Consider the following 13363-nt stretch of genomic DNA (forward strand, 5'->3'; position numbering starts at 1 on the left):
CTTACATCACTGTTCCTTGCATCAGACTTCTCCACGCAAGTCTGCAGCTGGAGGTTACAGCTCCTTTGCACCATCTGCCGCCTGCTCTCCTTTGAGAACTGGCTGCACACAGGCACAGCAGGATTTTTCCTATTTGCAAACAAAGTAACGCATGATAAAGTTTCATAAACAATAAAACACACTCCACAACCATATGCTAAGTACAAACTGCCTCTAATGAGGTTGCCTTACAAGGGATAATCTTATGAGAAATATTTAGGTAGGTAGATAAAAAAAGGTAAATATAAACGTAATTAACGAGTTGGCTAAGGAGGCAATGAGACTACTGAAAGACAGGCAAGCTTTTAACTCCCTGAAGCTCAAAGCAGCAACCAGATAGGTGAGAGGTATCTGAATGAACAAAGAGGAGGAGAAGGAGAAACTGGGAGAATAATTACAATGGCCTTTGTCTAGACAGTGTGCATCTGAAAAGATGACTTTAGAAATGGCCATTGTATCAGGACAGGGGAAAGTATATGAAAGATTAGAGAAATTAAATACAGCATATAACAGGCACAATAGTGGTACTGAAATTGCAGGGGAAGATCAATATTTCTTTGGACTATCCCTTTTGAAAGGTCATGGGATTGGTAGAGGTCTCTTGTGAGTGAGGACAAGCAATTGTTGCACCCATCTTTGGAAGAGGCCAAAAGTGCAACCCAGAGAACCACAGGCTGTACAAGCTCACTTTGGTGAGGAGCGTATGGTGAATGGAGTTAAATTCCGTTGGCAGCTGGTCACAAGTGGTGTTCCCCAGGGCACAGTGATGGCACTGGTTCTGTTTAATAACTTTATCAATGATCTGGACGAGGGGATCGAGTGCACCCTCAGTAAGTTTGCAGACGACACCAAGTTGGGTGGGAGTGTCGATCTGCTTGAGGGTAGGAAGGCTCTACAGAGGGATCTGGACAGGCTGGATCGATGGGCCGAGGCCAGTTCTATGAGATTCAACAAGGCTGAGTGCCAGGTCCTGCACTTGGGTCACAACAACCCCATGCAACGCTACAGGCTTGGGGAAGAGTGGCTGGAAAGCTGCCTGGCGGAAAAGGACCTGGGGGTGTTGGTTGACAGCTGGCTGAAGATGAGCCGGCAGTGTGCCCAGGTGGCCAAGAAGGCCAAGAGCACCCTGGCTTGTGTCAGAAATAGTGTGGCCAGCAGGACTAGGGAAGTGATTGTCCCCCTGTACTCGGCACTGGTGAGGCTGCACCTCAAATACTGTGTTCAGTTTTGGGCTCGTCGCTACAAGACAGACTTTGAGGTGCTGGAGCACATCCAAAGAAGGGCAACGAAACTGGTGAAGGGTCTAGAGCACAAGCCTTATGAGGAGCGGCTGAGGGAACTGGTGTTGTTTAGCCTGGAGAAAAGGAGGCTGAGGGGAAACCTTATCACTCTCTACAACTACCTGAAAGGAGGTTGTAGCAAGGTGGGTGTTGGTCTCTTTTCCCAAGTAACAAGCGATAGGACGAGAGGAAGCGGCCTCAAGTTGCACCAGGGGAGCTTTAGATTGGATATTAGGAAAAAATTCTTCTCCAAAAGGGTTGTCAAGCACAGGAACAGGCTGCCCAGGGAAGTGGTTGAGTCACCAGCCCTGGAGGAATTTAAAAGATGTGTAGATGTGGCACTTAGGGACATGGTTTAGTGGTGGACTTGGCAGTGTTAGATTTATAGCTAGACTCGATCTTAAGGGTCTTTTCCAACCTAAACGATTCTATGATTCTATGATTCTATGACTTGAAGCACACAGAGGCGGGAAAAGTTCTTACGTCAGGCGCAAACACTGAAGCTCTGACACCACATTGACCCATTATCTGACAGCAGTTTAAAAGAAGCATTTTTACCTCACCACGTGCCTTCCCTGTGCTTATTCGGGTCACTGCCCTGGAACACGCTGGGAGCACAGGCACCATTGGTACTGGAGATGAGACATGAGCGATGCCCCACCCACCAGCTGCCAGCAGAATTCCCACCCCATCCCAGCTGCCTCAGGGGCCATTTGCCCTGGAAGTCACTCCCCTCTACTGGTCACGTGCTTTGTTATGATTGGCTGGAAGGAGCGGCCACCCTTTCTGGTTTACCTGGAAGTACATCTGACCCAGAAGGCCCTTCCCCTACAGACGCAGGGACTGCCATTTTGTTTTGGCCACCATTTGAGGGGCAGAGGCTGCCATTTTATGCACGAGTGCCACCATTTTATGGGAGTGAGCTGCCAACTTCTTAAACACCATACTGATCTGTGATTGGCTGATGGCCATTGCTTGACAGCATCAAACCATGTGTTCTCAGGAAATCTTATCATTGGCTGGCAAAAGGAGCCTGCCCTCCCGGGGCACCAGAAGCACATCAGCAAAGGAAGCACCCTGGGAATACACTGGGAGGCCGCCACTTCTGACAGCCTCATTCCTCCCATGTTTTCATACTGCATTGTGGTTGGCTGGCAGCCATTTCTTGACACTGTCATACCCACGTGTTCTCATGCAGCCGTGTGATTGGCTGCCTGCCTCCTTTGGACAAGGAAGTGCTCGGATGTCAAAATATGTACCTTTATAGCAAATATATACATTTTTAGGTATATATATATATAAGTGGCTGCACAAATATGTATAAATATATATTTTTATTTATTTATGATTAGAGACGGTATTTTAAATGTATATACCTCTATACATGTGTATATGTGTACACATTTATATATGTATAAACATTTACAGAGCCAGAGAAATTAAATACCTGTAGCCATTACAACATAGGTATAAACTGGATAAAACCACCTTTAGTAAGAGCTAATGGAATGAATAATTAGAGTTTAAGTGTGAACAGACAGAAAAGGAAAAAGCTGGGTCGAGGTCCCCCACTTTACCAGGCTGCAGAACATGCCCTGACATGTCTGGGGCAAGGGGAAATTCAAGAGGGCAGAGAGGACCCAAAGGGTGGGGAGGACATAGACAAGCTGGAACATGCCCAAGGGCTATGACCCCCTCCTAGGAGACCACCAACGGGCCCTTCGCGCAAATCCTGTAACATACAGAGAAGAGCCCAATCCTGTAAGCCAGACTGGAAAGCCCCCACATCACTGCCCAGCCCAGCAGGATGGCCATGCAGGGTACTGGGGCAGACTCCGAGCTTTTCTCAGTGCTGCAAGACACAGGCAATGCTGTCTGTGAACATGGAAAACCAGGACAAAACGCCAGCTTCAGGAGCATATGTGCATGGGGACAATACAGAAAAGACACAAAGGGGATCCCAAAAAAGACTATGTGAACCAGAGGAACTAGCCAATGAGCCCATGAACTGCAAACTGGATTTTGAGGTGCCAGAGAGGAAGGGTGGTGGTGGGGAATTCCGTTTCCCCATGGTTGTGGGGGTTCCCATAGCTACCTGTAAGACTACTGTGGGGTGCAGGCTGGTGCTATATAAATTTCCTTGTCCTTAGGTTGATGACCTGACTGGATGTTTCAAAAAGCTCTGGCTGAGTGAATGAGAGGAGAAGTCAGGTGTGTGCTGGGATTTGTCAAGGTCCACCTGAGCCACACCAGCCAAACCCAGTATGCTGTGTGTATGTCATGTCAAAGGATGGGGAAGGGGGGTGGTGATGGTGGGTGTAAATGTATTGAATAGTGTAGGACCTGTGCAGGATGCACACGGTATGGAATAAGGGGTGGAGATTGTACTGAGTCTGGCTGGGATGGAGTTAATTTTCTGCTCAGCAGCCCCTATGGTGCCGAGCTTTGCCCTGGTGGCCAAAACAGCACTGATAACACACTGACATTGTAGCTATTGCTGAGCAGCACTTGCACAGCATCAAGGCCTTCTGTGTTTCTCACTGTGCCCCGACAGTGAGGAGGCTGGGGGTGGCAAGGGTCTGGGAGGGGACACAGCCGGGACAGCCAACCCCGACTGACCAAAGGGATATTCCACACCATATGACGTTATGGTCAGCACTAAAACTGGGGGAATGGGGGGTGTTCTTCAAAGTATCCTTTGCTCAGAGACTGGCTGGGCTTCGATTTTCTGCTGTGAGTGATTACTTCTCCACTTATTAAACTGTCTTTATCTCAAGTCATGAGATTTTTTCCCTCACTTTTGTCCTTCCAGTTTCCTCCCCCATCCTGCTGGCGGGGAGTGAGCAAGTGACTGGGTGGGGACTGCCACATGGGGTCATCCCACCATACGAGCACATAGCAAATAGGTTGGTATGTGCTTGTGAGGTCACTGGTGCCTGAGTAGATCATAGGCTGGGAGCTGGCACATGATTGTGAGATTACTGATACCTGAGTAGCTGACAGGCCAAGCGCATGCACGTGACTTGTGTCAGAGCTTGTGAGGTCACTTGTGCCTTTGTATCATCTTGTAGGCGAGCAGATAACAAGTGGAGGGATATGTGGTGATCAGGTCACTGGTGCCTGAGTAGCTGATAGGCAAGAGGGAGACACATGGCTTGGGTATGTACTAGTGATACCACTCTTGGCTGAATAGCTGATAGGCCAGGACCAGGTGCATGGCCTGTACAGGTGCACGTGAGGTCACTGAGGGCTGAGTACCTCAACAGCGAGTACACAGTGAATGGGTGTACATGTACTTGTGAGGTCACTGGGTAGCTGATAGGGCAGCAGCAGGCCCATAGTTTGTGTCAGTGGGTTTGAGGTCATTGGTGTCTGAATAGCCGATAGGCTAGGAGCAGGCCAATATCAGACGTAGATGCTATGACATCACCTGTGGCTGAGTAGCAGATAGGCCAGGAGCATGGACATGGCTGTATGTGAGCTTGTGATGTCACTGCTGCCTGAGCAGCTGATAGGTCAGGAGCTGGCACATAGCTTGTGTAGGGGCTTCTGATATCACCAAAATAATATTTAGACCATGCCCAAATATGGCTTTTTGGAAGAACCATCGTCAGCAGAACTCCATACACCGCACACACGTGTGACAATATGTAACTCATGAGCACACAGCAGTGGCAGTAGGAGGGTGTGAGGTCACGTCACCGATGGCACCCCATGGCCATGTGGCTCGGTGTAGAGCAGCCATGTGCATCAGAGGGGCATCATGAGGGATGGGAGCCACCCGGCCCTGTGTCTGCAAGGCCGAAGGAGCAGCCCCTGCAGCCCTGGCTGGAGCAGTTGGGGTGGGGGTGGCTCGGGGGCACCGCAGGGATGTGCCTGGGCACGGTGCCAGGAGGAAACCACAGGCTTCCTGCCCGGGCGCTGCAAGGGGAGTGCGGCAAGCGCTGCGAGGCCACGTGGGCTGTGGTTTGTGCACCTGCAGGCTCCAGTTCCCGATTCGCCTGCGGGGAATAACAGCCCCTCGGTGACACGCTGAGCATCAGGGACACGTCTGAGCCTTTGGACTACATGTCTGCTGCCAGGGCAGGGACATGTCCCAGGTTCAGCTCCTGCGAGGGACCCACCGTGGGGCTCCCCAGGGAGGGACGGGCGAGCCAGCGCTCCTGGGATGGAGGTCTTGTCCTGGCCAAGGACTTTTCCCAGCAGCTGCTTCCAGCACAGCAGGGTCTGTAGCAGGGGCAGGGGTGTTTCCTTTCCATCCTGACACAGACCCCGGTGCATTCCCAGCTCCATGGTTCCCATGGCATGGGGATGGCTGGACACTCGTGCCTTGGGCGCTTGGATGTGCCCAGCGTAGGAGATGCTCAGTGCTCCTGGTCCACACAGCAGGGTTTGAGGGGTGAAAAAGCCGTTTCCCCCCCTACAAGCAGCCCTGTCCTGTGACACCTCCCCACCACAGTGACGTGACACCTGCAGCGGAGCCATCCTTCATATATGGTCATGAATGGCGCTGGAGAAGTTCATTGGAGGGCTGGGCTGTGTCGGAGGGGAGATAGCTCCCGATAACGTCTAAAAAGGTGCTGCTGCTTCGATTGGTTCCTCCTGCAGCTGGGCTGGCATCTGCAAAGCTATATTGGCCTGCCATTGCTGTTGTCTCCGTGAGTCCCCGGGAGCCGCGACCGGGAGTGGGGCGCAGCAGGGTTGTGGAGGCAGGGCAGGAGGCTCAGGATGGGGACAGAGGAACTCGTGCCTCCTGTGCTGTGGCTACTCTTCTGGGTGCAGCTGTGCAGGGGTAAGTGCCGGTTCCCTTGTCCCACAGGCTGGAGCCAGCGGGCACCAGCAGGGTCATCGAGATTCCTCCGGGAATGCAGTTTCTTTTCAGGTGCCACTGAGATGAGGGTCAGAAGGTGCTCAAGTCCATTGACATGGTGCCTTTCCCTGTGCCTCTCTGGGTGGGAGAGGGTATTTCTGTTTTCAAGGCTCCTGTGTTTATGGCAGCATGTGCCTGGCTGCATTTATAGACACGCCATCCTGGGGTACGCTTTTGGGGCTCCTTGTTCCTGAGCACTGTGCCCCTGGAGCTGGGGATGGCCCAGCTGGTGACAGCAGCACTCAGCAATCCCCAGGGCGCAACCAATCTCTGGGATGCCTCAGAGGGTTTGTGTGCTGCTCACTGCCTGCTGGCTCCAGGGGACCCCGGCCCCAGGAGGGTAGTTTGTGCCCTACGAAGAGAAGGGGACTGGGGCATCTGCACCCACAGAGGGAGAGGAGAGATACCCAAACTGCCACAGGGACAGCACAGAGGGGAGAGGGCTTCCAGCCCGGTGCCTGTGAAATGGCCTGGGGCTCAGCGCTCTCCTGACTGATCCCATGTTGATTTTTGAAGTGCCTGCAGAGGTGAGGCTGGAGGATGGCGGCGGGCGCTGTGCTGGGAGAGTGGAGGTGAAACACCAGGGCCAGTGGGGCACTGTGTGTGGTGACTTCTGGGACATGAAGGATGCTGTAGTGGTTTGTAAGCAGCTGAGCTGTGGGTCTGCCCTCAAAGCTCATGCCAAAGGACACTTTGGGGCAGGATCAGGCCCCATTTGGATGGATGATGTTGGCTGTCATGGCACCGAGTCTGCCCTGTCTGACTGCAAACACAGAGGATGGGGTCAACACAACTGTGGTCATGCTGAGGATGCTGGAGTGACATGTTCAGGTAAGGGGTCAGCCCGTTCCTTGTCTTTGGGGCTGGGACAGGGGAAGGGACCTGGCTGTGCCCTCAGGGAGAAATGAATGGATGCCAGAGCAGGGCCTGGTGGAGGGGGTCACAGTGGTGAGCTGGGACTGTAATTGCTGGTGTTGCCAGTCCCTGGGGAAAGAGCAATGGGAACCCTCCCCGGGTGCCCACAGCCCACTCGGAGGTGGCTCAGCCCACCCTTGGTCAGTTCCTGGGGCTGGGAGATGAATCTCCCTCCCTGCCCCATGGTGTCTCTTGGTTCCCATCTTTCTCCTCCCATTCAGCCAGGACCTACCTAGCATTGCCGGGGGCCAGGTCCCACCATGCCAGAGGCACTGGGAACTGCTCACGCAGCCACCAACAGCCCCAGCGAAAGGCACGAGATGGGCAGGGACTTTTGGGTTGTGCCCCCTGCCAGACACGAGTCCCTCAGCCTAAGCAAAGGGGATGTTCAGAGGGGAGGAGTGCTAGCCTTGGGCAGAAGAGCAGGGTGGCACGTGGCACCTCATCTCGTTCCCACGGTCATGGGAGAACCAGCCTATGGCGACACAGCTCTGTGCAGGCAGTAATGACCTCTCCTGCCTATCCCAGCCCCTGGCTGCCCTGTGCCACAGGGGCTTTGCCAGCACTTGCACTATCCTTGGTGCCTGTCCTTGCACTGGGAGCTTGTGTCAGCCCAGGGCTGCTCCACTGCCCACGCTCCTGCCCTGTGCCCAGCCATGGGACAGGGAGGTGTGTGCCTGGCAGTGCGCTCTGGCCCTGGCTGAGGACCCCCTTCCCTGGGCAGGCGCCAGAGCGGGGTGCTGGTACAGACACTGACTGCAGATACAGCTGTGCCATACCTGTATCCTGTGGCATGTCCTATCTTACGGCAGTACCCCAAAAGCCTGAGATCCCCTGAGAGAGGGATGTGTTTCTGGCAGCTCCAAGGGGTTCCTCAGCCTGGCCCTGAGCTAGGTGGGCAGAACAGGCTGCAGCAGCCAACAGCGCCTGGGCCTGTCTCCCTGGGCCCCAAGTGCTCCAGATGCTGCAGTGCCTGGGCCTAGTGCCAGGAAGCCCAAGCTCTCTGGTGCAGCGGCAGTTTATCTGAGCAGTGCCAACAGCTGGGGGTTTGGGAGAGAAGCAAGCCCACAAGTGCTGTGCTGATGTCTGAAGAATGGCAGGGGGTCCTTGGTGTGTTTTTGCCATCAGCATCCACTGGGAGCTGCTGGGGTGCTCGTGGGGCTCTTTGCCTGCAGCTGCCTTGAAGATGAGGTGGGACATGGGCATGTAACTGCCAGAGGGTACTGGGAATTCGCAGGGGTCTTTCATTGCTCCAGGATTTGTCCGGCTGGTTGGAGGGGACAGCCCCTGCTCAGGACACGTGGAGATCCACGACAGGGACCAGTGGAAAACTGCCTGTGACTCAGACTTTGGTCCCAAAGCTGCTGACGTGGTCTGCAGGGAGTTGCAGTGTGGCGTGGCCCTGCCCATCACTGAGGCAGCTCACTTTGGCGAAGGGGTCGGTCCTGTCTGGGAGAGAGAGCTGCAGTGTGTGGGGAATGAATCCTTTCTCATGTCCTGCCCCAAAGGATCCCCCAGGGACCAGCCCTGCACCCATGCTGCGCATGTCACCTGCACAAGTAAGGACTCAGGGTGGGGTATTACACACCGGGGGTGTGCTGGGATGGGGGAGCAGGGCAGGGACTTTGCTGTGCTGAGTGTGAGGACAGGAGGGGTGATGTGGTTGTCTAGAGCCCTAAAGTCGTGCAGCAGGAGGAGAAAGGCAGGCTGTCCATTTGGCCTCTTCTCAAGCTCCCGAAGGAGCATCTGCCCCTACTAATCCTTCTCTGTCCCCAGAGTACACAAGGTTCAGGCTGGTGAACGGCAGCACGGCGTGTGATGGGAGAGTGGACGTCCAGGTTCTGGGGACCTGGGGCACCCTCTGTGCCTCCCGATGGGACCTCTTGGATGCCCACGTTCTCTGTTATCACCTTGACTGTGGGTTTGCTGAGTCCATTCCCAGAGGAGGGCATTTTGGGAGAGGAAGTGGCCCCGTCTGGAAAGACTCATTCCACTGTGACGGGACTGAAGGCCACCCGGGACAGTGCCCAGTGACCACCCTGGGGGCCTCGCTGTGCTCACACGAGAACGACGCTGCTGTCATTTGCTCAGGTGAGTGCTGGGTAAACACTGGATTAACTCCATTTTTCCCTTGGGTGTGACATGGCCACCCAAAGCAGAGGAATCTGTGGCAGCACTGGGGCGAATTTCTCCCTGGAGAAACTCTGAATTCCCCAGGGGCAATCTGGAGGGCTTAGGCTGCTCAGACCGACCCTTCTGCCACGGGACAGCTGGGGAGGACTGAAGAAGGGCAGGCATCTCTGCCTCCTGGGGCGGCAGCTCAGGCCCTGTGGCCACCGCCAGACCTGGGCTCCTCTGCTCTCTTGCTGCGGGACAGGCCCAGAACAGGGCTTCAGGGCTCAGCTCCACCCCTCTGGCTGCAGACAGCCCTGTCTCAGCTCCACAGAGAGACCCGCAGAGCCTGATCCCACCACCCACAGGGGCTGCCTGACTGCCCCCAGCAGCAGCAGCAGCAGCAGCAGCAGACCAGGGGAGTGAGCTGTAGAGCTGGGCTGGGCTTTGCCCTGGCTTCTGGTCAGCACAAGTCCCAAACTTGTCCCGTTTGCTTGGAAAGGCCTTCCTCACTCTGCTCCCTTCCAGGGACACTGCTTCCCAGTCCCCCATCCCCAGGCATGCAGAGGGGCAGAGACGTGTGGGCTGAGGTTGGACAAGGCTTGTCCCAGCACTGCCCATCCCTGGGCCACCGCCAGCTGCTATTCCCTCCTGTGGGAGCTGCCCCACCTGCCTCAGCAGGGATGTATTGGGTGGCTCTGCCTTGCCAAAGCTGGTGTCTTGCTCGAGAAGGCTCAAGGACTGGGAAACCAACCCGTGGAGCCCTGGCCCCGGAGCTGCAGGGTATTGCAAGGGCACCAGAGCCTGCAGATTTGCCACAGGTTTCTGGGCTCCCCAGTGCCATCAAGGGCTGGGGCATGGCTGCTGTCCCCAGGCTCAGCCAGCTCTGCATCCCTACGGCTGGTGGGTGGAGAGAGTCGGTGTGATGGACATTTGGAGATCTTCCAGCATGGGATGTGGAGCAGAGTCCTGGATGACCAGTGGGACATGCAGGAGGCCAGCGTGGTGTGCCGGCAGCTGCAGTGCGGAAAGGCAGAGACAGCCTACATCTCCCTGAAGCCCCAGAGAGGGACGGGTCCTGTGGGGCTGAAAGGGGTCCGGTGCACAGGGCACGAGGCCAACTTGACTCTCTGCAACACCTCCCTGCCTGAGAGCGTGCTGGCAGCAGGGATTGCAGAGGACGTGGGGGCCATTTGCTGGGGTGAGTGGCACTGCACAGGCCCCCCCAGGCTCTGAGCTGAGCGGGCAGCCGGCCCCTGATGGCTGCTGGGGTTTCTACCCGCTGCAGGGAGCTGGCAAGCCCGGCTGGTGAATGGGCCCGGGCGCTGCGCAGGGAGAGTGGAGATCTACTACCAGGGCAGCTGGGGGACCATCTGTGATGACAGCTGGGACCTGCCTGATGCTGCCGTCGTTTGCCACCAGCTGGGCTGCAGAGGGGCGGTGGAGGCGGTTGGCTCCGCTTGGTTTGGGGAAGGCTCCGGTCAGATCTGGCTGGACGGTGTGAACTGCTCTGGGGCTGAAGCTGCTCTCTGGGACTGCCTGGCAGGGTCCTGGGGGCAGCACGACTGCGGGCACAAAGAGGACTCAGGAGTCGTCTGCTCAGGTCTGTGCTGGGACCTGTGGTGGGACCCCAGTGCCCAGGGAGGCTGGCACGAGGTTGGAGAGCCAGCAACGGCTGAGGCTGTTCCTGGCTGCCTCTGAGCCCCTGCCTGAGCCCATCCTGGGGATGCCCACACACAGGTCCCCTCAGTCCCACCAAGGGTCCCTGGGGAGCTCAGCTGTCCCTGAGGGTTAGCAGGAAGGGCAGGGTTGTCTGTCCATCAGGGACTTCTCTCTGCCCCTGGGTGCAAGGGGGACTTGCTGGCCATGCCTTTGCCTGGCTGAGGGCCTGTGCGTTGCAGGGGCATCCCTGCTCCCACAGCCCCGGACCAGCTTGTTTCCCTTTGGGGCCTTTCCTACCAGAGTTCGTGGCCCTGAGGCTGGAGAACAGCGATGGCTGCTCTGGGCGCCTGCAGGTTTTCTACAACGGGACGTGGGGGATTGTTTTCTCCAACTCAATGACTCCCAAAACGGTGTCGCTGGCATGCAAGTTGCTGGGCTGTGGGGACAGAGGGTCCCTGGAAACACGCCTGCCCTCTGGCAAGGTGTCTGGCCCTGCCTGGCTGGATTGCATGGAGTGTGGGGAGAGAAACAACTTTTTCTGGCAGTGTCCCTCCACTCCCTGGGACCCGCAGTCGTGCGATGACCTGCGAGATGAGACCCACATCACCTGCAATGGTAATTCTGAGCTAGCCAGGCACCAGCATCCCCCCAGCCCCTGCTCCCTGCTGGGCATTGTCAAAAGCAGAGACAGAGCCCACAGGGGCTTTTACTTTACATGCCAGACCCTGCTGCTGCTGGTGGCACAAATGAGACTTCAGCTCTCAGAGCCCCACACATTCACCAGCAGTTGCCAGCCAGGCTCCCAGCAGAGCCCAGGGGGAGGCAGAGGTGTCTCCAGGCAAGGTCTCAGAAGAGACCAGCCAGGGCTCTGAGGAGCATCCCCTCCATGGACACCCTCCTGCTGCTCTTTGAACCAGGGTCCCTTTGGGGCTGAGCAGTCAGGGTCCCCCACATTGCCATGAGTGTTCCCTGAATGACCGGGATTCAGCTGCTGCCATGAGTGAGGTGGCACAGGGAGCTGCGAGCAGAGTTCAGCCCCACTCTCTGCTGCACGACACCCCTGCAGCAGCCCCTTCACCACAGCATTTCCTTCTGCAGGGAGATGGCCAGAAACACCCCCGGCCCCAATGGCAGCATGCGCCAACACCACGAGCTGCACAGGTAGCTGCTCCTCTGCGTGCCCCTCTCGCCTGGCAGGGCTCTGTCTGCTGTCCTGGTGCGATGGGAGGTCTCTGCCTTCTCCAGACAGGGAGAAGATTCGTGCCGTGGGAGGAGATAATGGGTGCTCGGGCAGAGTGGAGGTCTGGCACTGTGGCTCCTGGGGGACAGTGTGCGACGACTCCTGGGACATGCAGGATGCTGAGGTGGCATGCAGGCAGCTGGGCTGTGGCCCCGCAGTGTCTGCTCTGGATGAGGCTGCATTTGGGGAGGGGACAGGCCCCATCTGGCTGGAGCAGGTGGAGTGCCGGGGTACAGAGCCATCGCTGCAGGACTGCTGGGCCCGGCCTGGAGACAGTGGTGCCTGCCGGCATAAGAAGGATGCTGGTGTGCGCTGCTCCGGTGAGCGGCAGGGCTGGGACCCCTCACGGGGGTATTGGTAAGGAGCCTGGGCAGGCGTTTTCCCCGCTGGGTCCCAGAATGGCCCCAGAGCTCCTGAGAGCCAGACCATCCCTGCAGAGCATGGGAGCCTGGTGCCAAGTGGGCAGCAGCCTCTGTGGGGCTGGATGTCATCCGGCCTCTGCCCACAGGGATCTGCAGCCCCCAGGGCCATCTCCCGGGCTACCTGCACCATACTGCCCACAGCCCAGAGCAGGGCCCTGGGCTCTGTCCCAGCCACCCTGACCAGCCCTGCAGGAGGGGCAATTTGGGCGGGATGTGTCAGGGATGTCTGCACAAACCATGCACGCACACACACACACACGGCGTGTCAGAGAGGAGGCTCCCTGGTACCCACACAACCACCCTCTGAGCCCAGCTCTCCTTCTTCTCTGCAGCTGCACCCAGGACAGCAGCACCAATCCCCCGAGCAGGTAACCTGTCCTCCCCGCCAGCACTGGGTCTTCTCGGGGCCAGGCTGTGACCCACAGCCAGAGGGAAGGGGCTACTTGCCAGGGTGTGAAAATCCCAGGAGGAGGCATCGGGGTACTTGTTGGGGGGTTGGGGAGGGCTGTCATTTACCCAGTAGGGTGAGAGCTACCCCATCACTCTTGCCCTGGGGTCCCTTACCCCCGGTGTAATGGGGGTCAGGACGGGTATGTCCTGGCTCCCCACCTCTCCCTGCCCTGGTGCTGCCCTTTCTGTCGTCCTGCCATGCAGATCCCACCCGGGACCGTCCAGCCGGCAGCGGGAGAGTCTCATTGGCAGTCATCATCTGCATTATCCTGGGAGTCCTTCTCTGCCTGCTCCTGGCCCTCTTGGCTGTGCAAAGCACCAGGGCTGGGCGTAGAGGTGAGTCCTTTCCCTGAAGTCCTGGGGCAGGATGCCA

At 57.0% G+C, this 13363-nt stretch overlaps 1 protein-coding gene across 1 annotated transcript in view; it reads left to right on the forward strand.

Annotated features, from left to right (window-relative positions):
- Window positions 1–6047: 6047 nt before the first annotated feature.
- Window positions 6048–13363, forward strand: part of LOC127028641 (deleted in malignant brain tumors 1 protein-like) — a 31309-nt gene continuing 23993 nt past the window's right edge. Inside the window, 4 exon segments of the mRNA XM_050914357.1 lie at window positions 6048–6111; window positions 10091–10417; window positions 10505–10823; window positions 12107–12438. Of these exon segments, the coding sequence (XP_050770314.1) occupies window positions 6048–6111; window positions 10091–10417; window positions 10505–10823; window positions 12107–12438 (1042 nt within the window).

This window comes from Gymnogyps californianus, unplaced genomic scaffold (assembly GCF_018139145.2).
Source record: "Gymnogyps californianus isolate 813 unplaced genomic scaffold, ASM1813914v2 HiC_scaffold_38, whole genome shotgun sequence".
Lineage (NCBI taxonomy): Eukaryota > Metazoa > Chordata > Aves > Accipitriformes > Cathartidae > Gymnogyps > Gymnogyps californianus.